At 45.4% G+C, this 27,674-nt stretch overlaps 1 protein-coding gene across 28 annotated transcripts in view; it reads left to right on the forward strand.

Annotated features, from left to right (window-relative positions):
• LOC122541752 (sorbin and SH3 domain-containing protein 1-like) overlaps positions 1-27,674 on the forward strand; it is a 327,865-nt gene that overhangs the window by 251,609 nt on the left and 48,582 nt on the right. For 19 of the 28 annotated variants that reach the window (XM_043678673.1, XM_043678672.1, XM_043678686.1 and 16 more), the window contains 2 exons: positions 18,008-18,186; positions 19,426-21,035. In XM_043678673.1, the coding sequence (XP_043534608.1) occupies positions 18,008-18,186; positions 19,426-21,020 (1,774 nt within the window). In that variant the 3' untranslated portion in view covers positions 21,021-21,035. Of the gene's footprint in view, positions 1-18,007; positions 18,187-19,425; positions 21,036-23,076; positions 23,166-27,674 lie in introns of those variants that run through there. The other 9 variants (XM_043678667.1, XM_043678682.1, XM_043678687.1 and 6 more) reach the window with 2 other exon arrangements.

Consider the following 27,674-nt stretch of genomic DNA (forward strand, 5'->3'; position numbering starts at 1 on the left):
AATCCCTATAGTGTGGACGCAGGTCATTCAGCCCATCAAGTCCATACTGACTCTGGGAGCAGCATCCCACCCAGACCCCACACCGCTACCCTATCCCTGTCACCCTGCATTTTCCTATAGTTAACCCACCTAGCCGGCACATCCCTGGACATTGAGCAATTTAGCATGGCTAATCTACCTAACCTGCACATCTTTGGACTGTGAGGGGAAGCCGGAGCACCTGGAGGAAACCTGCACAGATACAGGGAGAAGGTGAAAGCACCATACAGTCAATCGCCTGAGGGGTGAATTGCACGTGGGTCCCTGATGTCGTGAGGCAGCAGTGCTAACCACTGAGCCATCATGCTGCCCTAATGATGAACCATGATCATATTGAATGATGGAGCAGACTCGATGGGCCGAATAGCCTAGTGCGGCTCTTATTTTCTGTGTTCCTATAACTAAAACAATAGAGTCAGGAGATATTAAATCACAAAGGATCAACATTTGGTTCACTCAGCTTCTCTCAGAGGGCCATTCAATTAACCTCGCTGATAGAGTCTTTCCCTACTCTCTATGTGGGACTGGAGAGAAACTCTCCTCCGGGAGGGGTAGTACAGAACAAAATGGAATAATTATAAGATTCAAGTTCATTTTTTTCTGAGGAGTGAAATCAGAAAATGTTTTCTGAAGTGCAGGATACTAAAAATTCCAACTCCCTACCCTATCTGTGGGTGCAGGAGATCAGCAGGAGTTTACAAGACTTGAAGCAAGTAGATTTCTGTTGAAAAGTGTCCCCAAGACAATGAGAGTACAGTGGGCAGTGTAGTTTGGATGCAGATCAGCCGCTGCCTAATTAAGTGCAGGAATAGGCTTGAAGGGCTGAATGGTCCATTTCTGTTTCTAAAATTGTGGCCCCTGGGCTTTGACTGCAAATGGAGCCATGATGTAAAAGCTTAAAGTCATGATTTGGGTTGAAAATAAGTTATTTGTCCCGTGGCACATTAGTGCCTGGGACTCTGTCTGTCTGTCACAGGAGCTCTGAGCGTCCAGATTAATGTCTATTGGAGCAACATAAAAGCTGTAGCAAGTGGCTTTGGGCGATCAGACACCTTGACTACAGTCCACTGTTTTTGAACACAAAGGGGCTATACAGACAGAGAGAGACAGAGATGATCTTGATAGTTTAATCTGGAAAGCATCGCACAGAGGGACTCATTGAGCCCAGCTGAGGAAGAGATGTGAGGCTATGGTTTTACATTTTGTCAGATTTGGTGAAAAATGAAGCGTTGGCAATGTAGGGAGAATGGTGGGCATTTGGGTGGAAAGTTAGTGCCTGCTCTCAGGATTTGACTTTTGTCCGCAGTGTCGTAAGGATCGTCGCTGATACGTGAGTTACATGTCAATAATCTTTTGTTGAGTTGTTAATGAGTGTTCTGCAGCTGAAAGGCTGCTTAAGCATCGAACTCAGTTTGAATTGAGAGTCACTAACTGAATAACCAGGAAATGTAATACTCTGCCAGATGATGGGGGCAGGAAGTAGGTAGCAATTGATTGTTTCTCATCTGTTCTCTGAGCATTACACAAGGCCCAGTCGCCAGGGACAGGAATAAATAGAAGGAGACCAATCCTGGATGTAGATATCATATAACAGCCTGTAAAACTGCCCTAAATAAACCTGCAAATCTAGCCTCTGAGCACTTTTATCCAGTTAATGTACCTTTTCTAACAGCGAGTCCAAATTAACTCCAGTTACATTGCCAGCAAGTCTGTCGGACAATGATTATCAACAATTCTTGTCTTCGTGGGTGAGAATGTGTATAGTAGAGTGATGAGTGGACTCAGAATTATACCCATCCCTATTTGAATATTTTGAGTTGGTGATGCCATGAGATATTTGTTTTCTTAGTGTATCAGTTAATGAATATCCATTTCCACATCCATATTCAAAACTAAACAGGACAATCGACTGAAGTTATGAGACTGAACAGTCTGGGCAATGAGAGATGAACAAAAGGCTTGTTCTTGTATTTCCATTTACTCGGCCTGTAGAGGAGAGCACGGTATGATTGATATTGTTATGAATGTTGGTTTGCTGTGCTGTGTCACTAGGCTAGTAAACCAGAGGCTTGGTTCAATAGTTCAACTCTCACCATGGCAGCTAGTGAGATCCTTGTCACAAATGTGCAACTGTAGTTGTGCTAGTATCAGTAATGGTGACTGTATGAAAACCCAGCTGAATCACCATGTCCTTTTAGGGAAGGAAGTCTGCCATCATTCCCTGGTCTGGCCTACATGTGACTCCACAGCAATGCAGTTGGCTCTAAACTGCCCTTTGACCCTAGCAAGCCTCTCAATTTACGAGTAATTTGTGATGGGCAACAATTATTGGCCTTGGCAGCCATGCCCACATCTCAGGATCAATAAATAGTTTCATAATCTACAACAAAATAGAATGATTAGCAAAATTGAACCCATGGATTTGAAGGGGAAGATAGCAACACAGGTATAATGGAGGCAAAGCAGAGTGGTGACTGGTGAATGGTTGCTTCTCAATCTGGATGCAAGTGTACGTGGGGTTGCCCAGGTAATGCTGTTGTGGCAACTGACCAACTTGATGCTAAGAAGGGTGCTTGTTGGCCTGGTGCTTGTTGACTCGTCGAGTGCCTTAGGGCTCAGTGTTGGGCCCATTAATGTTTGTTATCTACATTCTTATGTGTATGTTGGCATAATTTCAAAGTTTACAGGTAACACAAACTCAGAAATGTAGTAATCAGTGGGTTGAGTAATAACATAATTTCAGAGGGTTGGAAATGTGTTGCTGGAAAAGTGCAGCAGGTCAGGCAGCATCCAGGGAACAGGAGAATCGACGTTTCAGGCATAAGCCCTTCTTCCTGAAGAAGGGCTTATGCCCGAAACGTCGATTCTCCTGTTCCCTGGATGCTGCCTGACCTGCTGCGCTTTTCCAGCAACACATTTCCAGCTCTGATCTCCAGCATCTGCAGACCTCACTTTCTCCTCAAATAATTCCAGAGGGTGCATGTTAATGAAATGGACACACTCATAGCAAGTACAGTTTGGTGCAGTGACTTGATGCATTTTGTAGACAGAATGAGGACAGTCAATAGTTCAAGTTCAAATAGGGAGCAGGAGCAGAGAAACATTGAGGATGTATGGATATGAATACATGAAGGAAGCCAAGCTTATTGAGAAGTCATGAAGTTGAAGCAGCGTTGGAATATAGGAAATAGCAGCAGGCCATTCAGCCCCTCAAAGCTGCTCCTCCAATCCAACAGATCATAGCTAAATTTTGACTCCTCTGCCTTTGTCTCCTGATACCAGAAATGTCTCGGTTCCTGCTGAGATCTTGCTCAGTAACTGAGCTTCCACATTCCACTAAGTTAGAGAATTGTGAAGAACTACCTCCCCGAATGAAGAAATTACTCCTCCATCGTAGCCTTTATTGGACTGATCATTGTGGGGGAAGAAAACACAGGATTCTGAGCTTTGTAAAGAGAGATACAGACTACAGGAGCTAAACAGTTATGCTCGATATTTACAAAATACTAGTTAGGCTGCAGATGGGCTGATTTTCCAATTTCACCACTACAAATCTAGAAACATAATATCAATTGTACCATACTGTCCATTACCAGGCTGAGTAAATGGAATAATATGCATTTAAGACAGGGTTTGATTGGGAATAGTCAGCATGGCTTCATGTGTGGGAGATCATGCCCCTCACATTTATTGGAGGTCTTTGATGAAGTGACTAGGAAGGTTGACGAGGGCTGGGGAGTAGATGTAGTCTATATGGATTTCGTTAAGGTTCCACAAGGTAGGCTGCCTGGAAGGTTAGATCACGTGGAATCCAGAGAGACCTGGCAAATTGGATACACGGTTGGCTTGATGGTAGGAAGCAGATGGTAATCGTGGAAGGATGCTTGTCAGACTGGAGGCCTGTTACTAGTGGAGTACCTCAGGGTGCTGGGCCCATTGCTGTTTGTTATCTATACCAATGATTTGGATGAGAATGTACAAGGCACGATTAGTAAGTTTGCAGGTAACACTAAAATAGGAGGTATCGTGGACAGTGAGGAAGGTTATCAGAAATTGCAGCAGGACCTTGATCAGCTGGGGAAGTGGGCCAAGAAATGGCAAATAGAGTTTAATATAGACAACTGTGGGGATCTTGCATTTTGGAAAGCCAAATCAAGTTGGGAGTTTCATGGTGAATGGTAGGGCCTTAAGGAGTGTAGTGGAACAGAGGGACCTTGGAGTTCAGGTCCATGATTCCCTGAAAGTGGAGTCCCAGGTAGACAGGGCAGTGAAGGTGGCTTTTGGCACACTGGCCTTCATCAGTCAGGGCATTGGTAAGAATGAGATCTCTGTCCTTACTAGAACAGAGTCTGTGTTCACATTGAGGAAGCCAACCAATGTGGTGTGTTGGGAAGTTATGTTGCAGTTGTACAGGACGTTAGTCCATGCTGCACTTGGAGTATTATGTTCAGTTTTGGTCATCTTGCTATAGGAAGGATGTTATTAAACTGGAAAGAGTGCAGAAGAAATTTACAAGGATGTTGCCGGGATTCAACGGTCTGAGTGAAAGGGAGAGGTTGGGCAAGCTAGGATTTTTGTTTTTTCTTTAGAGCGTAGGAGACTGAGGGGGGATCTTATACACTTCTAAAAGATCATGAGAGGCATGGATAGGGTGAATGCACTCAGTCATCTTCCCAGGATTGGAGAATCGAGGACGAGATGGCATCAGTTTAAGGTTAAAGGGGAGAAAATAAAAGGGAACCCAAGGGTTAACTTTTTTTAAGAGGGTGGAACCCATATGGAATGAGCTGCCAGCAGAAGTGGTTGAGATGGATACTTTAACAACATTTAAAAGACATTTGGGCAAATACAGAGGTAGGAAAGGTTTAGAAGAATATGGGCCAAGTGCAGGGAAATGGGGTTAGCGTGGATGGACATTTTGGTCGGCATGGACCAGTTTGGGCCAAAGGGCCAGTCTCCGTGCTGTAAGACTCTGACTGTACATTTAGGAAGGTAGACAAGGCTGTAGAGCGTATGCGTTATTAGAAGGATCTAGAATTGAATACATGCCGTGGAGGTATACCATCACAAGGGAGTTGCCCTGGGAGCCCTCAACATTGACTCTGGACACCGTCGGTCTCATGGCATCAGGTGAAACGAGGACATCTCCTGCTGAATTGGATATACTACTCCCTGCACCTCACTCCCACCCCCAAGATAATGAATCAGTGCTCCTCCATGTTGGAGTCATAGCTGCTAGATGGGTCTGTGGCAGGTGATGAGGGAAGGTAGTGCTTATCCTCCCCAATCTACCTGTAACGGGTGTATGTGTCTATGACCGTATTGGTAAGAATGAGATCTCTGTCCTTACTAGAACAGAGTCTGTCTTCACATTGAGGAAGCCAACCAATGTGGTGTGTGTGCTTCTAACCGTATGACGGTTGGGACAGACTGCAAGCAAATCTAGCAAGTCGAGATTGAACATCCATGAGGCACTGTGGACATCATCAGCAAAATCAAATTCCACCACAATCTGCAAACTCCTAGCCCAGCATATTCCCCATTCTACCATTACCATCAAGCCAAGGGATCAGTCTTAATTCAAATGGAGAGTGCAGGAGGGCACACCAGGGGCAGCACTTGGCATACCAGAAAATGTGGTGTCAGCCTGGTCAAGCTTCACAGGATGTCGTTCGTGCCAAACAGCAGAAACAGCAAGCGTATAGCGTGAAACAGGCCCTTTGGCCCAACTTGTCAATGCTGACTCACCAACTGACTTCCCAAAGCCTGTCCCTTATCTACAAGACACAAGTCTTGTGGGCGGCACGGTGGCACAGTGGTTAGCACTGCTGCCTCACAGCGCCAGAGACCGGGTTCAATTCCCGCCTCAGGCGACTGACTGTGTGGAGTTTGCACATTCTCCCCGTGTCTGCGTGGGTTTCCTCCAGGTGCTCCGGTTTCCTCCCACAGTCCAAAGATGTGCAGGTTAGGTGAATTGGCCATGCTAAAATTGCCGTAGTGTTAGGTAAGGGGTAAATGTAGGGATACACCGCTTCGGCGGGGCGGTGTGGACTTGTTGGGCCGAAGGGCCTGTTTCCACACTGTAAAGTAATCTAATCTAATCTAAAAGTCAGGCATATGATGGAATACTTACCACTTGCCTGATGACTGCAGCTCCTACAACACTCAAGGAGCTTGTAATCATCCAGGACAAAGAAGCCTGCTTGATTTGTATGTCCATCCACAACTTGTGACATTCACTCTGCCCACCAGTGACATACACTGCCAGCAGTGTGTATTACTGACAAGTTGCACTGTAGTAACTCACCAAAGTGTCCAAGCCCGCAACCATTATCTCCAGAAAGGGCAAAAGCAGCAGGTACAAGAGAGCACCACAAGTTCCCCTCCAAGCCACTTAGCATCCTGATTTGGAAATAGATCACCCTTCCTCCACTGTCGCTGACTCCTGAAACTCCCTCCCTAACAGCACTGTGGATACTCCTACATCCCAAAGACTGCAGGGTTTCAAAAGACAGCTCACCAGCACCCGGGCTGGACAGCAGTACTTGCAGCTCCTCCAGGCAGTTAGGAATGGACAACAAATGTTGGTCAGCTGCTGACACCCACATGCCATGAAAAGCATAGATATTTGTGCACAGCAAAATCCCTGAATCTCGACAGTGAGGTAAATCATAAGTTAATCTGTTTTCATGACGTTGCCTGAGGGGTAATTCTTGTCCAGAAAATCTGAGGAGAATGGCCCTCTTATTCTTTCAAATACTGTCATGTGGTATTTATTTCTCATCATTTAATGATAACAGTGGCTTCGTGGAGGAACTAAAATGTCAGGAACAATTGAAAGACTCTCCTGTTTGGAGATTTCAGAGACTTGTGCTTACTGTGAAAGCGATGTGGGTCTGATTCTTTTACAGATCTCACAATGTGAATCAGGAAGCAGAGAAGGATGCAGCTGATTAACCTGATCACAGTTAGCAGCCCCGATGACAGCCTGAGCCTCCAAGGACAGGGCCACTGAAGCGTATGAACAGATGGGCACACATTAGAGGGTGTAGGAGGGAACTTGGTTTAACATCTCTCGCTCTCGCACTCTCTCTCGCTCGCTCGCTCGCTCGCTCTCTCTCTCTCTCGCACCAGAGATACTCTGAAAGTGCAGTCCACCCTCAGTCTTGCCCTTGAGCGATGAGGCCTGGATTTATGAACTTGGGGTTTTCTGTAATAGAATTTGAATCTGTAACCTTCTGATTGAGAGGTGCAAGTGCGAACAGAGGCTTTTGTCGAAGCTTAAATAAACTTGTTACTGACACACCGAGCATGTGTTTTTTTTTTGGGTAGTCTTGACCTCCCTATTTAGCTTAGTGCATTTGGATGATATCTCACCCTGGGATATTGAATCCATCTTCTAACCACTTGCTGATTGCCCTGTTCCCCTCTGTACTCTTCAGTGTGACTATCATTTATTAGAGTATCTCCAGGATGTTAACTTGCATTTTCTCTAGAAGCATAGAAAATAGGACACTGAGTAGGCCATTCAATATGATCACAGCTGAAGATCCAACTCAGTACTCCATCCCCACCTTCTCTCCATACTCAATCCCTTTAGCCCTAAGAACCATGTCCAACTCCTGCCTGAAAACATTCAATCTCTTGACGTTTTTGTGGCAGAACATTCCACAGGCTCTCAGTCCTACATGACTTACTCTGTATCCTTAGACTGTGACCCCTCCTTCTGGAACTTTGGTTGGTGTGCTTCCTGCTGCCAGGCAAGCAATTCTGGAATTTTCTAATCATGCCTTGCAGATGTAGGCCATCACAGAGGCCAGTGTGGATCTACTGCTTGATGTGAATGAGTCTCTGCCACAGTAAACAAAATTATTAACCCAGAAGGGAGCGATCGGAAGCATACACCGGTCAAATGCAAGGAATGTGAAATGTTGGGTGTCTTGCGATACCATGTGTTGCCCCCTCAGTTGAACAACAAACCCTCCTCTTCCCCCAAACCCACCCCAATGTCCTCATGACCCGCCCTCCCCTAGATGTAATTGACTTATCCTCGCCAAACCCACCCTCTGAACCCCCAGCTTGATGGTATTTAACCCACGACTGGTCTTTGAGAGCTGGAATTATAAATATTTGTTTTCTCCCTCCAAAACAAAAATGGAATGAATTGACTAGCGTCGATTTGGATTACCTCACTGCCAATTTGGCTGCAGTTTCCACTTTGAGTGCACCCGGCTCTTAGAGCATATCGTTAGTGTTTTAAATAGTTTGATGATAATGCCCCCTCTAATATGTGCCCATCTGTTCATACACTTCAGTGGCCCTGTCCTTGGAGGCTCAGGCTGTCATCTTGTATAGATCTCACATCTCTTTCAATGTAAGCGCGTTCTGTCTGCAGTCTTCAAACAGAAGTGTCTTTAAATTGTTCCTGGCATTTTAGCTCCTCCACGAAGCTGCTGTTATCATTAAATGATGAGAAATAAATTACAGTTTGGAGTGCAGAGAATTGTGAGGACTCCACTTACATTCCCAACTCTCTGACATCCTGCCATCAGTGGGGCACGTGGGTTCAGAGATCAACGCAGCCTGTGATGTTTTTCACATGGTTACACGTGCGTGATATGAATATTATCCTCAGTGTGTGAGCTTACTCAGAGAAATCCGGAAATAGCAGACACTGGAGTTGCTGGGGTTGAAAGGTTGATTGTCATATAATTGTCTTATGTACTGAGATAGTTGTACAAAAGGTTAAACACGTACCAACAGATTCACTAACAAATTCAAGAGCAGATCCTTCGCTGCTGTTATTAGACTTCTGAATGATCTGTCAGATTTTAAATCTGATGTTGATCTTGCTTTCTGTGCACCTTCTTTGCAGTTGCAACTTGTCTTCCTTGCTCTGTTCATTACCCGAATACACTTTGTATAGTATAAGCTTAAACGAACCTCTCCTGCACACAAAAAAAAAATCTTTCACTGTACTTGGGGAGATATGACAAAATTAAATCAAATCGAATCAGTGAAAGATGTTGTTTTACATGCCATACAGGCAGATCATAATACAAAGTGCATCAGGGTAGCAAAACAGAGTGGGCAGTGCAATATTACAGGTGCAGAGAGAGAGAACTTTGGACTTTACTGTGGCACATGTAGCATTCAGAGGTTTGAATGCAGTACAGCTCTATGCAGTGTAATAAAGATCTGCTTCTAGGTACTGTATGAGGGCCAAATATTGGAAAGAAAAATCCCTTAGTCTTCCCTGAGACCCTCCTGCAGGGAGGGGGCCGGTGGAGCTTTGGTTTAACATCTCACCCGAAAGAGGCACCTGCAGCAATGCAGTCCCTCCCTCAGTACCGAGCAGGATTTTGCACTTCAGAGTCTGGAGTGCGTCTTAAAGTCACTTCCTTTGGGAAGCCACACCCGTGGGTGCTGCCTGCCGCCCTACCTGATGGGTTCTGCACCTGGTGTTGCCTTTGGTTGTAGTTTATTTACAGGGGTGCTTTTCTTTGCTGGTTGTATACTTCTGTGGACAGAGAGCAGCACAGTGACTTGGTGGTTAGCACTGCTGCCTCACATGCCAGGGATCTGGGTTCGATTCCTGTCTGGGGCGACTGTCGGTGTGGAGTTTGCACATTCTTCCTGTGTCTGCGTGGATTTCCTCCCACAGATCAAAGATGTGCAGGTGAGGTGGATTGACCATGCTAAAGTTCCCGTAGTGTCCAGGGATGTGGTGGGTGGAGAAGTGGGAGTCTGAGTGGGATGCCCTTCGAAGGGTCAGTGTGGACTCAATGGGCTGAATGGCCTGCTTCCGCCCTATAGGGATTCTATGATTCTGGATGCTTCAGTCTTAAAATATGGACCACACTGCATCTGTGGTTGCCTGCCCTCTGCACACTCCCTCCAGCTGCAGAGGGTGCTGCTCTGGGGTCCCGAAACGTCGATTTTCCTGCTCCTCGGATGCTCCCTAACCTGCTGTGCTTTCCCAGCACTACTCTAATCTTAACTCTAATCTTCAGCATCTGCAGTACCCCTCTTTTTTCGCTTGCGAGTCCCTGTGTGTAATGCCAGTGAGCAAGTGGGTGAATTAGAGCAGATAGTGAGCAGATCCAGCCAGCCAGAGTCGAAATCCAAAATGCTAAAAATAATGAGCGATAAGAATCCCTGATGTGTTGTCCCTGGAAGTTTAGCCGGATGGCAATTTTATTTTTGATTCCTGTTGGATAAGAACTCCAGCGATGATCATTGTTGAGTGTGTTCCAAGATGCTGCACTGACTGGAGTATGTGGAGGGGAAGGCTGAACAAAACTGATAGTTTTCATTATCATATCTCTCTCTCAAGCAGTTTGTGTTTGGAATGTGACTTATTAGTTGCAAATTACACCATCGAATCAAATGTAAACAATTGGACAGTGGCCATTAAAGTGACTACTCAAGAGCAATTTTTTGTGCTCTTGCTGAACATTTTAAGTGACTGTATCTACTACAGTGAACAAGAGACAAACAGGAGAACGCAGGATCAGCTGTGGAGTTGCAGGTTTATAGGGAAGAATGGGGAGGAGGGGCAGTCTGCTCCCGAGCCACCCCCTTACCCAAGAGGCATGGTCAGTGCTACACCAATGGATACTTAACAAGAGGAGGTTGGTTAGCTCTATTGGCTAAACAGCTGGTTTGCAGAAGGCCCTGTTTCCACACTGTAGGGAATCTAACCATCTGCAGCCGGCATGGTGGCAGTGTGGTTAGCACTGCTGCCTCACAGCGCCAGAGACCCAGGTTCAATTCCCGCCTCAGGCAATGGTCTGTGTGGAGTTTGCACATTCTCCCAGTGTCTGTGTGGGTTTCCTCTGGGTGCTCTGGTTTCCTCCCACAGTCCAAAAAATGTGCAGGTTAGGTGAATTGGCCATGCTAGTTTGCTCGTAGTGTTAGATGAAGGGGTTAATGTAGGAGAATGGGTCTGGGTGGATTGCTCTTCGGAAGGTCGGTGTGGACTTGTTGGGCCGAAGGGCCTGTTTCCACCCTGTAAGTAATCTAATCTAATCAGAGCGGGTTTGATTCCTGTATCAGGTGAGGTTGCCATGAGGGACTCGCCAGCCTCTTCCCCTGGGGCCGAAGGGCCTGTTTCCACCCTGTAAGTAATCTAATCTAATCTAATCAGAGCGGGTTTGATTCCTGTATCAGGTGAGGTTGCCATGAGGGACTCGCCAGCCTCTTCCCCTGGCCTGAGACCTAAAGATTAGATTAGATAGTGTGGAAACAGGCCCTTTGGCCCAACAAGGCCACATGGACCCTCTGAAGAGCAACCCACCCAGACCCATTCCCCTACATTTACCCCTGACTAATCCACCTAACAGCCTCAGCTTAAACCATCACCAGTCGCCTCTCTCCAATGAGGGAGCAACTCTATGGTCTGGTAGAACTATGGCAGCTTTATTTTTAACTTATACTTAACAAGGCTCAGTAAGAGGGGACTATGGGTAGCCCTGACAGATGGTATTGCTTATGTCCTGTAGTCATATGCTTTTTAGAGACACATTCATAATAGCATCACTATCATTGCATGTGACCAGAGAGTATAATTTTCTCAGATTCCATCTTAACTTGGGCCACTTGACACATGATCCTCTGGCGTCACAGAGGTGTACACCACGGAAACAGACCCTTCAGTCCAACTCGTCCAACCAGATATCGTAACTTAATCTAGTCCCATTTTCCAGCACTTGGCCCATATCCCTGTTAAACCCTTCCTATTCATATACCCATCCAGATGCCTTTTAAATGTTGCAATTGTACCAGCCTCGACCACTTCCTCTGGCAGCTCATTCCATACTCTGTGTGAAAATGTTGCCCTCTAGGTAACTTTTAAATCTTTGCCCTCTCACCCTAAACCTATGCCCCCTACTTTTGGACTCCTCTACTTGAACCATGTTGCTCTGTTATAACCTTTTTAGGTTATAATGTTTGGACATAGTAGCTGTTGTAATAGGTGTCTACTGGATTCTTCAGTATCACAATATCCACACCTAGTTTCTTGTATTGTGAAGGATAACCACCAGTGTTTCCACATCAGCTGAAATACCCTGCTGGCGGTAATGAGGGTCAGGCCGTCAGTGTGAGGGAGCCCCGCCCAGCTAACTAGTTGCACCAGACAGAAGTCCTGGGTCTTCTCGGGGACTTCCTGCAGCCCTGGTATCAGGATGACCATGGATCCCAGACGAATATCCCTGGGGTGAGAGGAATTGAGGATGAGAGTTTTGAAAGCCAGGTGGGAAGGAATACAATGCATAGGAGATCAGATATTTTCTTAGTTTTGTAGAATCCCTAGAGAATGGAAGCAGGCCATTCGGCCTATCGAATCCACACTGACCCTCTGAACAGCATCTCACCTAGATCCACCCCCTATCCTGTCCCCATAATCCTGCATTTCCCCATAACCAATACACCTGACCTGCACAACTTTGGACTGTTGGGGAAAATAGGAGCATCCAGAAGAAACCCGCACAGAGATGGGGAGAATGTGCAAACTGCGCAGAGAATGTGCAAACTACACAGACTCACCCGAGGGTGAAATTGAACCTGGGTCCCTGGTGCTGTGAGGCAGCAGTGCTAACCACTGAGCCACCTTGATCCTGAACAAGGGGTGCACGGGGAACCTCTCCAGAAGATGCACCAAGCTCCCTTCCTGACTTTTCCACAGAAACGGCCTTCCGGACCTCACCTGCCTGCACGCTGTAATCACATTATTGAGCGAGCACTGTTCTATTCTGCTCAATTCCACATTATTGGTCAAGGGGGTAATGTGGGGAAGGTTAGCTAACCATCCATCACAGTACACGTGCCCACCTCCCCTTGCTGAATACTCACCCACCAGGGAGAGTGGGGCAAGGGATGAGATGGAGAGTTGTAAAAATCCAACCACTTGTATTTATGCTGTTGAAAGTGGCAAAGGGACTGTCCCTAGTGTGGTGGTGCCATCTGTGCCTTGCTTAGTACTACTCTCATCTCTGACTTGGAAGGTTCAAATCCCACCCCAGAGACTTAAACACAAAAGCTAACATTCCAGAACAGTATAGCACCGGAAAGAGAAGTTGGAGATGATATCATTAAGTTGCACTTCAACCAATGCTCTGTATGTTACAGGTAAACGTAGCAGGGTTAGGACATTAGTCTATTTCCGAACCAGTGAACCAAAATCACTGAAATAGGCAGGATCTGATCATTAGCACACTGCTGCTTTGGGCGTTTGTTGTGTACTATTTGGCTGCCACATTTCCTGAACCACAACAATGATTTCTGTTCCAAAATATTTCACTGGTGATTAAATATTTTGAGATGTCCCGAGGTTGCAAAAGGTGCTATACAAATGTTATACATCCCCTTGGTGATGGCCGTGTGGTACTATCACTGGATAGTTAATCCAGAGATCCAGTTCTGGGGACCGTGGCAGATGGCATTGAATTCAGTAAACGTCTCGAATTAAAAGTCTAATGCTGACCGTGAATCAAAAGCCCCTCTGGTTCACTAATGCCCTTTAGGGAAGGAAACTGCCATCCTTACCTGGTTGGCCTTGCATGTGACTCCAGACCCACAGCAATGTGGTTGACTCTTAGCTGCCCTCTAGGCAGTTAGCGATGGGTAATAAATGCGCTGGTCTAGCCAGTGACTCCCCTATTCTGAGAATGAATGACAAAAAGGCAACTCTTTTTGTCTTGGTTGTAGCTTTATCCCACCAGAATTGTGGCACTGCTTTTCCTGGGGTGCCTCCAGCGTGGCATGGTTTGCAGTGCTGCCTCACAGCACTAGGGACCCAAGTTCACCTCTAGCTGCTAGAAAGTGTCTGTGTAAAGTTTGCACATTCTTCCCATGGGGTTCCTCTCTCAGCCCAAAGATATGCAGCTTCGGTGAAGTGGCCATGCTAACTCGACCATAGTGTCCAAGAATGTGTAGGCTAGGTGGATTAGCCATGGAAAATGCGGATTATGGTATGTGGTGGGGGGCTGGGTTTGGGTGGGGTGCTCTTCAGAGGGTCAGTGTGAAATTGATGGGCCAAGAGGCCTCTTTCCGCACTGTAGGGATTCTAAAATTCTGTGTTTCTGATTAGATTAAATTAGATTACTTACAGTGTGGAAACAGGCCTTTCGGCCCAACAAGTCCACACCGACCCTCTGAAGAGCAACCCACCCAGACCCTTTCCCCTACATTTACCCCTTACCTAACACTACGGGCAATTTAGCATGGCCAACTCACCCAACATACATATCTTTGGACTGTGGGAGGAAACTGGAGCACCAGGAGGAAACCCACGCAGACACGGGGAGAATGTGCAAAGTCCACACACAGTTGCCTGAGGCGGGAATTGAATCCGGGTCTCTGGCACTGTGAGGCAGCAGTGCTAACTTAGCAATGGTAAGCTTCCTGTGATCTGGACAAATCAACTTGCTTAATCTCTCCCAGGATTTCAACTTTTATATAAATCTCTGGTCGGGGTCACTGAAGGTAGGTTGCATTTAGATGTGGACATCATGCTTTTGAAACAATGTTCAAGAGGGTGCAAAGGAAATTTACAAGATTGGAACCAGGAGTGAGAACAACTGTTACTTGGAAAACATGAGAAATGTTGGAATTGTTCACCTTAGATGAGATGCATTCAAAAGGAGATTTATTGGAGGTGTTCAGAGTCATAAAGGGATTTAATAAAGAGATGGGAAAAACTGTCTTCACGAGGGGAGCATTCTTCATGACCAGGTCGAGATAGAAGTCTAGGGTATTTCCTTTCTGTATGTTTCGAGTTATGATCAGGATCTGTGCTGCCTTAAAGAGATGTGGAAGCAGATTAAATACGGACTTTCTAAAGAGAATCAAACATGCACTTACAAAGGAAAAAATGTATAGCTTTGTGGAAGGAACAGGGGAGTGAGATTAACTTGAATAGCTCCTCTCAAAGGACGCATCCATGATGGGTCAAATGGTTTTCTGTGGTGAAAGGTGCTAACCCCTCCCTGTACATGTCCTCTCACCCTTCAGCTAGCACTTCCTCTCCATTCACAGTCGGAGTATCCAAAATCTTGTTTTTCATGTATTGTCACCTTTGGAGCCTTAAGAGCTGCATAGTAAATAATGCTCAGTTCTGGCTAATAAGATAGAGTTGTTAACCGATCTAAATCTGCCGATTAAACTTTCAGACTTGACTCTTGCAGCGCTTCCAGTTGTAATGGTGAGCTTCCGTTGCCGAGACATAGTTGTGGCGGACTCTGAGAGCTTTGTAACAGTCTTGATTTTAAACTTCTTTTCCATGTTTTCAGATTCCCCATGGCCTCTCTGATTTGAGTTCTCTGTATCCTCCAATTTTAGCCTCTGAGCATCCTTCCACAATGGGTGGCCATGCTTTCAGTCGCCTCGGCCCCTGGAATGCTCTCCTAACACCTCTACACCTCACTGTTCAACTTTAAGACACCCCTTAACTCTTGCCCCTTTGCCAAGCCTGATCAGTGTTCTAGGAGGAGAACGTGAGGTCTGCAGATGCTGGAGATCAGAGCTGAAAATGTGTTGCTGGAACAGCGCAGTGTTCCAGCAACACATTTTCCAACAACATCGGTGTTCTATGTTGTTTGATGCTCTGAAGTGCCTTTATTAAGCTAAAGGAGATATGTTGTTGCTTAAGGGGTTATAACGCATCCTTTTATTTGTAAACACAAAGTCAATTTTTATTTTCGATTGTGAAGCGTTGAAGAGGCGACAGAGTAAACTGAAACTACCTGAAGCTGATGCCTGCAAAGCACTTTTTTTTATGGTGGAAGGTAGTAGTAGTTCAAGGGGCCCTATTCCTGACTTGAAACGCTGCCCTGTAGACCCTTTGAATCTGGCTTACTCCTGAGAACTTAATCTACCCATCAGTTCTGTCTTTTCCTGTACCATTTTCACCCCCTGAAAAGTGTAGAGAGTGTGGCGCTGGAAAAGCACAGCCGGTCAGGCAGTGTCCAAGGAGCAGGAGAATCGACGTTTCGGGCATAAGCCCTTCATCAGGAATCAGTCCTCATTTTCTCCTCGCCCCCTGAAAAGAGGAGTTTCGATAAGAGATCTATCAAAATCCCTGTTGCGCTTTCCAGTGGGTGTGAAAAATCCCAAAACATTTTTTTTGAAGACATCATTTTCTCCCTCGTGTGCTGGGCAATACTTTTGCTCATTAAGTATTGCCAAGGCAGACTGTCTGGCCATTAACTTATTGTTTGTGGGAACTTGCTCTCCTCAAGTTGCCTAATGAATTGCTTTGTCCATTGATTCATGGAATACGTGCCTCGGTGGCAAAGCCAACCTTTTTACCCTGATCCTAAATTCCTTTGAGATAAGTGGCTTTCTGAGCCATCACAGAAGGTGCATCAGAGTTGACCACATTGCAATGGGTCTGGAATCATTCATTGGCCAGTCTAGGGAAGATTTCAGTCCCTCCAGGACTTCAGTGGGACGTATGCGTTTTTTCGCAATTGTTGGTTGTTTGTTCATTATTATTGCTACCTGAGCTACAAACCTTCACAAACCTTGCAAATTATTATTGCGATTAACTTTTAATTCCAGATTTATTCATTGAACATAAACCGCACCAGAGGCAGATTGAACTAATCCCCATTAGCAGGGGGATTGAGTTTAAGAGCTGGGAGGTTATGCTGCAGCTCTGTAGAGCTCTGGTTCGACAACACTTCGAATATTGTGTTCAGTTCTGGTGGCCTCATTATAGCAAGGATGTGGAAGCTTTAGAGAGGGCGCAGAGGAGATTTACCATGTCTTATGAAGAAATGCTGAGGGAGCTAGGGCTTTTCCCATTAGAGCAAAGAATGATGAGTGGTGACTTGATTAGAGGTGTACCAGATGTTGAGCGGCATAGATAGAGTGGATAGCCAGAGACTTTTTCCCAGGATGGAACTATCATGAGCGGGCATAATTTTAAGGTGATTGGAGGAAGGTTTTGGGGAGATGTCAGAGGTAGGTTCTTTACTTAGAGAGTGGTGGGTGTGTGGAATGCACTGCCAGCGGTAGTGTTGGAGTCAGAGACATTAGGGACATTAAAGCGACTCTTGGATTGGCACGTGGATGAAAGTAAAATGAAGGGTATGTAGGTTAGTTTGAACTTAAATTAGGATAAAAGGCCAGCACAACATCCAGGGCTGAAGGGCCTGTACTGTGCTGTACTGTTCTATGTTCTATTTAATACTGATTATTTCTTTTGGTTAAAGTGCTTCACTGGTTATGAAGATTTTTAGAGATATAAGGTTTTGCCTTTCTTCTCAACAAGCCCAGAACTTTCTTAATTGTTGGCATGGTAATCGGGAAGCAGTGGAAACTGAGCCAGATTATTGAATCGTTCTTACTGAAAAGTTTGATGTGGAGTGTGCTCTCTCTCCCACACTGTTTAATGAATGGGAAACCATTCCCCTGTACAGATTTCCATCACATGAAGCCCAATGGGGCAGGAGAGTTCACTGAGAAATCCCTGAGTAGGATTATTTCAGTTCCCTCTCACAGAAATGGCCACAGCAGTGGAAAATATGAATTCTGAGGTGAAGTAAGCAATTCCAAATGTCAAGTTGCTGCAGAAGAGTGGGGAGGATCCCAAGTTATTCCAGCGTTTTTCTAGCCCAAAGGGTCAGTGACCTTGATGTCGAGAACACAATGCTATGCAGCAGCTCCAATGAGTTGAGCTCATCTCTTAAATGCTTTGCAGCTCAATGAATGGGCTAACTTTGTAACCATCCCCCTCACAGTAACAGCCAAGCCTGCACAATCAAACCACTGACTGATGAAGGGCACCAGGGTTTCTGTTAAAAATGTGAAACTTGGGCATGAGTCATCTAAGTGTTTCAAGAGAGCAGTTTGCTGCAAATGTCAGAGGCTGTGTAGTTCTGATCAGATGAGCAGTCGCATAAAAAGATCCTGATGGCATGTGGTTATTTTCCGTTTCTTTTTCATCCACCCACCCACCCAGTTCCACATTTTTGTCCAATTCCCATGCAGTGAGAAGACAGTCAGAGGCTGGCACAGGGGAGCCAGTCAGCCAGGAGAACGAGAGGCTAATCTACAAGACCGTTCTGGAAGGGGGCGATATTCCATTCCAGGGGTTGAGCGGCTTGAGCAAGAGGACGTCCAGCTCCTCTTCAACCAAAGGTGGGCAGCTGCAAAGTGCTGAGGCTGGCTCCGCAATCATTCAGCACTCGTTGCTTGGTGGCACAGTGGTAAACGTTGCGAAAAAGAGGCACAAATTCAAAAGTTTTTCATCTTCAACTTATTAGGACTGTGAGGCGATGAAGCCAAATGACTAAAATTGTTAGGAGAAAGTGAGGACTGCAGATCAGAGTCAAAAAAGTGTGGTGCTGGAAAAGCACAGCCAGTCAGGCAGCATCTGAGGAGGAGAGTCAATGTTTTGAGCATAAACTCTTCATCAGGAATCAAGAATTGTTGTTCCCTTTTGAAGTTTGGTTTCTTGCCTCCCAGTCCTGATGAGCGCAAAGAGTCAACTTTGTAGCCATTCAGGAAACCTTCATGTTACGGTGCTGTAGCTGGGCAGTAACTGCCCACCTCTTTCTTGGCACTTGCTTTTACTGTAGGTAGGAGATGTGATTCAGTTAGGAGAAGGTACTTATTTTCCAGGATTTCTGCTTACTTCAGGCCATGTTCGATACTCTCTAACTGGTTGGGTTGTACTTCCAGTTGGATGCAGTGTAAATCTCCGAAAACCCTCCTCTAAAAATTTGCTTTTGAGGTCACCTCAGAAAAATAGTCTCTAATGCCAGCGTTTGGCAGTTTCAATTTGGTGCGCCAGTGATCTTCAGACTAAGTGGCTCATCCAACTGGCGGTATATCAACCAGGAACTGAACGGAGATTGTGCTGTTGGCTTATGTTTCTACCACCAGCATCTCTCCAAATTCATTTTTTTTGTGTGGGAACGGTAAAGTCTGAAGTGCAATGTATTTGAATTTCAGGATAAGTCATAGATTCTGTTAGTCCATTGGAGCCTGGTATATTCAATCAAATTGTGTTGCATTCTAACCTGGTGATGTTTGTTCTTAAAGCTGTCATTTTATTTGATGCTGCTGTTGCCCAAGGTAAAAATTGCGGGTGCAGTGGCAATCTGGGACATGAGTCTTGAGCAGTGCTAACAAAGGACTGCATTTCACATAACCTCCATTTTATTGGTCTCACAATGTGTCTAACAGATGCCATACAGTGATCAGAAGCAGCATGTGCTGCACTCTAAAGGTTTAGCCATCCCAATTGACGAGCTTTAAAACAACTGGGTAACCCATTGGGAATGCTTAAAATGCTGTCGGTGTGTTGAAAGTTGTTTACTATTGCTTGCTTTTTCTAATGCTTGTGTCTGTTTTGTTGCTCTGCACGCTTACCAGTGGATTTTAAAGGTGGGAATGGCCACAGCATTTCAACTACTTCACTTTATAGTACGCCGGTTAACTCTAGTAATATGCTAGGTAATAAATGTAAACATAAGACGCCCTTGTCCGCAGCAAAGGCCTGCATTTCTGAAATCCTTCCCTCAAAATTCAAGCCCAAACTACTGGTAGAGAGCATCCGTGCCCAGGACAGAGAGGGTGACGCTCGCTGTCCACAGAGGGCTCAGAGTTACGAAAACCTCCTCGGCGTCGTCTGCAAACTCACCAGCAAGAAAGTGGCGGTGAAAGAGACTGGGCGAAGTGCCGAGTCTCTCTCCCTGGCAGAAAGCGAGGAGCCCAGCCTTTGTTCAAGTGGCCGTGGGAGGCTGCAGGAACTGCCTGCCGATCCCGGGAGAGGTGGTCTTCCGAATGGCTGTGGTGACGACACAACGGCCTTTACCAAAACCTGCCAAAGTACCTGTCAGATGGATCGCTCGCTGCCCCCAGGAGCCCTGCCCACCTCCATGGTGAGAGCCATGGTGTTTCAGTTAGAATATGATCTGAAAGGCCACTGCAGGCAGAACTTGAGTCAAGATGGGTTGAGCCAGGCCCCAGACTATTCAGTGTCCTCCAGGGTCAATGAATTTGAGCAGATCATCCAGAGGTCACGGTCGATGCCTGCACTAGATGCTCCCACTGGCTCTACACCACACAGGAGCCCAGTGCCACCTCACTCCAGGCTTTTCCTACATGCGGCCCACTCTGTCGAGAGTCTATTGGAGCCCTCTCCACAATGCCACGACAAGACGGGATCTGACATTAACATAACCACCCGGCACGCTTCCATCTCCAGCAGCGATCCTGAAGAAGTGGCATCGGAGCTTAGTGAAGTGGTGGTTACAGAGTCACTGTGCCCTGCTATTGATGACAAGGCGGACGGCCTCTCCACCATCTCGGCTGACAGCTCGGGCAGTAAAGATCGCCCTCTGAGCGCACGCATCAACAACCGTTGCCAAGGAGCCTGCCCCGCCTCCTACACCCGCTTCACCACCATCCGCAGGCACGAGAAGCAGGCAGCAAGCCCCTTGGATCCCAGGCAGGCCACACAGCAGCACCTCCCAAACCCTCTCTCCAGGAATCTCTACCTCCTCAGCCCGAGGCCCTTCCGACTGAAAAGACCCTTTTTGCACAGGCTGAGAAAGCCAATAGCCCAGCCAGACTCGGACGGCCATGTGGTGGTGGAGCATGAGAAAGGAAGTCTGCCTTGTAACCCAGGTGGACATGGGTCACTTTCAAACAATGGGCCGACCCTTCCCAGACGCACCACGTCCTTTCGTATTTTGGAAAAGATGTGCAGCCCGGCCATGACTGGACGTTGCCGAGATAATGGCATCTTTCAGCATCCTGATCTCCCGGGGGAATCTGCGAATGGGAATCTTGTTCCATTAGCTGTATTCGATGAGGTCGACCCAAACAACAATCGGCAAAATGTACTGGGCGTGTACCTGAAAGGTGGACTTTCCAGTAATTCACTGGCATCTTGTCTGTTGTTGTATTTCTCCTCACCACCCCCCCCCCCTCCATTTTGTGCTCTTTGTTTTTGTAATCTGTGACATTCCAATTCTTGCTCTAGACTCTCTTTTCCTTAGCCATTTGATATTTCCTAGGGAGCATCAGCTGGCTGTTGATAGTTTCTCAAGAGGTGGTTGTTATTCAGTGTATCGAAGCCCACTAACCCCCATCCACCCTGAGTGAGGATGATCAGCCATGATCATATTGAATGGTGGTGCAGGCTCGAAGGGCAGAATGGCCTACTCCTGCACCTATTGTCTATTGTTGACCAAGTTTGTGTGAAGCTTGAGGAATGCGCACTAATGAGATGAAGGGTCAGAATTTAGTCAGTACAGTTGGCAGACACTTACTTACACATCAGTGCACACAAATCCCTGTTGCCGTGGCATCACGTCTATGATGTGGTTAATTTTGACCTCATCCACGCTACGGAAACTTCCCAACTCCCTCATTTGAACCATTTGTGTTCCCATTGAGTGGTGCTGAGCAAATTCAGTCCTATCCAGACCCGTGGGCACTCAATGTAGGAACAGTGACGCAGGCATGAGTGCCCTGACTCCTCACCACAACCACAATCACTACCACAAACACAACCACCACCACCACCACATGGCAGAAACCCTCACTGACCCAAGGACACATTCACATTCTCACACTGGCCTGGATTCTTCCACAAGCCCAGAGACAGGGGAGGGAAGGATGTATTCTGAGATTGTGGGGTTCCTCATTTCTTGGCAGCCCAGATGGGTGACTCTGAAACCAGTGGCAAGACAGGCAACGTGCAAGGTCCATCTCACTGCCCCAACCCCCTCCACAGACTTCCCATGCCCCATTCGGTATTAGCCACCTCCTCCACCCAGTCACCCCCTCACACTACCCCAGACACATGGACATCTATTCTCTCACTTTCACTCATTCTTGAGCTCATGCTCTCTCTCTCTTGCAGACTCTCTCTGAGATTTACACACACTCATACTCTGTCACATGCACACATTGTTTGGGTTCAGCATTTTATAGCCTGTGAGTACAGGGTATTTGTTTCTTGTGGTCTTAGCATCGACAGCAACTGCATTTATCTAGTGTCATTAACGTTATAAAATATTGAGGATTGCCCTCAGGAATGCTGTTGGACCATATTTTATGTTCGATCACAGTGTGAGATTATGACAGTTCATCAAAAACTTGAACATTGTGAGAGTTCAAAACAAGCATGTTTAATGGAGTTGGGAGAGCTGGAGAGCTTTAGAGATACAATTACAGAGCTAAATGCATCAGCTGAATGGTGGAACAGTTTAAATTGAGGAATCCTGAAATAGTTGGTAGAATTATATTGGAATGAAATTATTGCTAGAATCTTTTCAAAGATCTTGAAGAGTTTTGGGGAGCTGGAGTTTATAGAGAATGAGGACTCAGGCAATTTAAAACTTTATAATTTTAAAATTGAAGCATCACAAACACCTCCTGCTCCGTAACTAATTGAGACACTTGCCTGCGAGCCGTGTTTCCCTCTGTATCCTGACCCAAACCTTCAGGTTGATGTGATGAGTGAGGGTAACCAATAGAGAGAGGGAGGAGCATGACTGAGTCAGATACCCGTACAGGCTTGCTGTTTGCCCTGTAGGTTCGGTAGTAATTCTGAGCTTCACAGGTTAGCGCAAAGAATTTTTTTTTAAAAACTCTTGTGAAGTGGTGGAGGCCTGACAGAGATTTCTTCAACTAAGGCAGTGAGACACAGTAGAGAAAGGCAAATAGGGTGGAGATTAGTTACAGATAGAATAATTAAAATATTAATTAGAATAATTCCTGAGGGATACCGGTAATTGTATGCAAACTTGAGAGGAATTCTCTGTGGATTAATTCTGAGCTGAGTTCTCGAGCTGTTTGCCCTCTTTCAGTCAGTGGCGTCTTTGAAGAACTTGAACCTGCTCCACTATTAATATTTACTTCAAATTTATAGACTGCCACAAAATTCTTTACTTAATGATCAGTTTGCAATGGAGTTACGTATGGACACACCTTTGTCTTATCTCTTAAAAGCAAGCGATATCCTTTTTTGTTAGTGACAGTGGATTAATCTCGCTTTGTATTGTCTTCAAGTAGAGTCAGACTCTCCAAAGCTGTCTATTCCAATCGAACGCATGGAGACCCCTGAGGAAATGTGTCGGCGGCGGCAAGAGGACAAGGAGGTGGGTCCCTGACCAATCGACCTGGTCAAAGGTCAATTGAGACTTTTGAAAATGTAATTCTTGACAATATCATAGAATGTCTTTTTTTATTCCTCCGAAACTGTTGCGGTGTATCTGGGGAGGGAGTGTTCGGAGAAAGTAAGTTCAACTGGTTACATCCTTCAATTTACGTTGCATGTTCGCAAAAGGAGTAGTGGACACTTTCTGTTCAGCTTTGTAGCCTCTTCTCATGCAGCAGTGTTTAGGGTCTGAATTATACTGTCTGAGAGTGGGGTGGGGTGAACTGTCTGAGAGCAAGTTCAATCAAGGCTTTTAAAAGGAAGGATGTACAGGTTACAGAGAGAAGGCAGTAGAATGGGAGAAGTGCTCCTTTTCAGAAATGATGCAGACCTGATTGGCTGAATAGCCTTTCTGCGCTGTGAACAGATTGCGTGATTCTGATATTATAGCAGGGTGTAATGGCTCCACACTGTTTTTGTTTATTTTACAGCGGTTTGCAATATACAAAAGTTGAATAGTTAAATGGACTTACCCTGCACACTGCATCATGAGTCGCTGAATCTCTCCAGAGGCAACTAGTTCTCTCAAATAATTCAGAGTATAGGTGCCAGTATAAACTAGTTAACTTTGTGGATCAGAGAGAGCTGATCACGTATTGATTTCCCACATTAGCCAAGAGTTGGTCACAGCCAAATTTATGAATTAACAGTAGGGGAGGTGATGGCTGAGTGGTGTTATCGTTGGGTGTTAATCCAGAGAGATAGGTAATGTTCTGGGGACCAGGGTTTGAATGCCACCACAGCAGTTGGTGAAATAAGAATTGCAATAAAATTCAGAATTAAGCTTGTAATGATGACCATGAATCCATTGGCGGCTCAGTGGTTAGCACTGGGACCTCTCAGCGCCAGGAACCCAGGTTCGATTCCAGCCTCAGATGACTGTCTGTGGGCAGTTTGTACATTCTCCTTGTGTCTGTGTGGGTTTCCTTCGGGTGCTTGGTTTCCTCCCATGGTCCAAAGATGTGCAAGTTAAGGTGGATTAGTCATGCTGAATTGCCCCATAGTGTCCAGGGATGTGCAGGCGAGGTGGATTTGCCATGATAAATGTTGGATTATGGGGATAGGTTCGGATGGTATTCAGAGGGTTGGTGCAGACTCAATGGCCTCTTTCTGCACTGTAGGGATCCTATAATCTTGGACCCAATCTCTTCCTCATATTTAAAATACTACTCGTGGCCCCAGTCTTTCCTTCAGCAGGATTCAATTATGTTATGATCGCAACTACCAAGGGCACCTTAAGATGAAACTTCTTCTTGTTGCACACTACCAGATCTTCTAAAACCTGCTCTCTAGTTAGCTCCAGAGGTGCTGTTCTATTAAACTATTCTAACATCATTGTGTGAAGTCCTAATCTTCGGCATCTTTGCCCATTAATATGCAGATTAAAATCCCCCGTGATTATTGCTGTACCTTTTCTGATTAACTCCCTGAGGAGCAAGAGCGTCGACGTTTTGGGCTTGACCTTTCATCAGGAGCTGATGAGGGGTTATGCCAGAAACATTGACTCTCACGTTTCTCAGATGCTGCCTGACCCATTGTGCTTTTTTCCAGCACCAAACTTTATTGACTCTGAATCTCCAGCATCTGCTGTCCTCACTATCTCCCATTATTTCCTATCAAGCGGTTAATGTCCATATATCGCTCCTACAGGTGCTATTCTGCCTTTATTGTTTCTCATCCGTGTCCAGACTGTTCTAGTGTCCTGAACTGGGGTCATTCCCCACCTTAATTGTGCAAATACGTCATTAATTAACAGTGCCACCTCTCCACCTTTTCTTAGTTTCCTGTCCTTCCTAAGTGTCATGAATCTTCCAGTATTCAGGTTCCAATCTGTCATCCTCCAGCCATGTCTCTGTACTGGCTATCAGAATATACTTGTTTATTTCTATTTACTGTGAAAAATCTGAATTCAAAGTGGTGTTTGAGAAATGGTTTCCAAGCAAGTTTCATCCATGAATGACAATAAAGAATAAACAGGATGTGTGGATGGGTGCGTTAGTAAGTTTGTAGACCACCTACAAATCACTGGAGTTGTAGATAGTATAGATGGTTGTCAATGGATACAGCGGCATATAGATCAGTTGCAGAAATGGGTAGAGAAATGACAGATTAAGTTTATTCCGGGCAAGTGAGAGGTATTGCATTTTGGAAAAGGAAAAGTTAAGGAAAAGTATACTGTTAATGGCAGGACTCTAAACAGCATTGATGTGCTGAGGGATCTTACGATTCAAGCCCACGGCTGTCTGAAAGTGGCCATTCAAGTAGATAGATAGTTTGGTAAAGAAGGCATTTGGCATGCTTAACCTTATTAGTCAAAGAATTGAGTACAAGAGTCAGGATGTCATGTTGCAGCTTTATAAGACTTTGGTTAGGCCGCATTCAATTCTGGTCACCACATTACAGGAAGGATGTAGAGGCTTTGCCGACAGTGTAGAAGAGGTTTACCAGGATGTTGTTTAGTTTAGAGGGTTTGTTCTATAAGGAGAGGCTAGAAAAACTCTGGTTGTTTTCTCTGGACTGACAGAAGCAGAGGGGAGTCAAGAAAACAGAATTGTACAAAAATTATGAGATGCGTAGATAAGGTTGATAGAATCTTTTTCCCAGAGTTGAAATGCCTAATACTAGGGGACATGCATTTAAGGTGAGAGGGGAAAGTTCAAAGGAGATGTGAGGGGCAAGTTTTTTTTACACAGCAAGTGCTGAAAGTGTGGAACACAGCTGCCAGGGATAATGGTGGAGGCAGATACAGTAGGAGCATTTAAGGGACTATTAGATGAGCGTGCAAGGAATGGAGGGATATGGACCAAGGCTAGGCAAAAGGAATTAGTTTAATTTGGTATTATGTTTGGCAGAACATTGTTCGTGTGCTGTATTGTTCTATGTTCAAATGTGTGGCGATGCAGATAAAGTTGTTATCCAGCAGAATTTGGGAATAGGTCGTAAGTAAAATGTGCTGGCTATCAGCGATTATTACAACACTGGGAGAAGTAGAAAAGATGTGCATTAACTTATGTAATGAGACTTTTAAGAGCCTCTTATTGGAAGAGTATTAGTTCTGGACAACAAAGGCACCCATTATAAAGCCTCTTGGAACGAACAATAAATCACTGGAAAAGAGATGCATGACATAGAAACTAACTGGATGTAGGTTTGCTCGCTGAGCCGGAAGGTTCGTTTTCAGACGTTTCGCCACCTCTCGCGGCTCACTGATGATGTTACCAAGTATGGTGGCGAAATGTCCGAAAGCCAACCTTCCGGCTCAGCGAGCAAACCTACGTCCAGAACCTCAACCTGAGATGCAAATCTTCTCAAAACTCGCTAATGGAGACTAGCATTGCTCCAATCTTGTCCTGCCGAACTGCTCCCATGTACCATTTCCTTGCTGGTTATAAAGATGACCTGCACTTGGTGATCAGCTCTGCCACGCACCTTGTTGATAAACGAAGGAGAAAGAAGCACAAACCAGGAAACTTTAAATAATTAGATTTCAATCAGGAATGTCGCCTCAGTGAAAAGTCAAAATGTTCTATGTTCTGTGGTCATTGTGGAGGTATTGGAGATTCTGGTTGGTGGACCATTCCTATTGCTATGGCATCCAATGTGTATTTATACAAAATTTACCATGAACTGGTTTTGCCACTTCAACAGCCCAGTTTAAACAGCCCATTATCTCACAGGACTGTACAGCATTGAACAATACCACTTCACTCATCATGTCGATACCATTCCTTTGAAAAGTCCATCCAATTACATCCACTTTATATGTTCCCCACAGCATTTTAAGTGTATTTTCAATTCCCTTTGAAAATTATCGCTGAATAAAGTGCCATAATTATGAGGAAAGTCAATGACCCTGGAATAAGAGGATTGATAGAAAGTTGCCAGTATGAGTGGAAAGAGACTCCGTAGTGAACAGAGATTTTTCAGACGTTAAGCTGATGTGCAGTGGTATTCCCCAGAGGTCAGTAATGTGACTTCTCTTGATCAATATAAATGACTAACATTTGGGTATGCAGGGAAGAGTTACAAATTTGAATGCGACACAAACACTGGAACATTTTGTGAACCATGAAGAGGATACTAAGACTTTAGGAGAACATAGGCTAATAGAACAGGCTGACATTGCGAATGAATTTTAATGGAGCGAAGTGCAAAATGATGCATTTTGGTAGGAAAACTGAGGGGGAGATGATATAAGTTAAACAGTACATTCCAAATGGAGTCCAGGAACAGAAGTACAAGTACAATTAACAATGGAGGTGACAGAAAGCAGTTAAGAAGCCTTGTAGGATTCCCCAGCTTGATAAGATTCCCTACAATGTGGAAACAGGCCCTTCAGCCCAACAAGTCCACACCGACCCTCCAAGGAGTAACCCACCCAGACCCATTTCCCTCTGACTAATACACCTAACACTATGGGCAATTTAGCATGACCTCTTCACCTGACCTG

This window comes from Chiloscyllium plagiosum, chromosome 38 (genome assembly GCF_004010195.1).
Source record: "Chiloscyllium plagiosum isolate BGI_BamShark_2017 chromosome 38, ASM401019v2, whole genome shotgun sequence".
Taxonomy (NCBI): Eukaryota; Metazoa; Chordata; class Chondrichthyes; order Orectolobiformes; family Hemiscylliidae; genus Chiloscyllium; species Chiloscyllium plagiosum.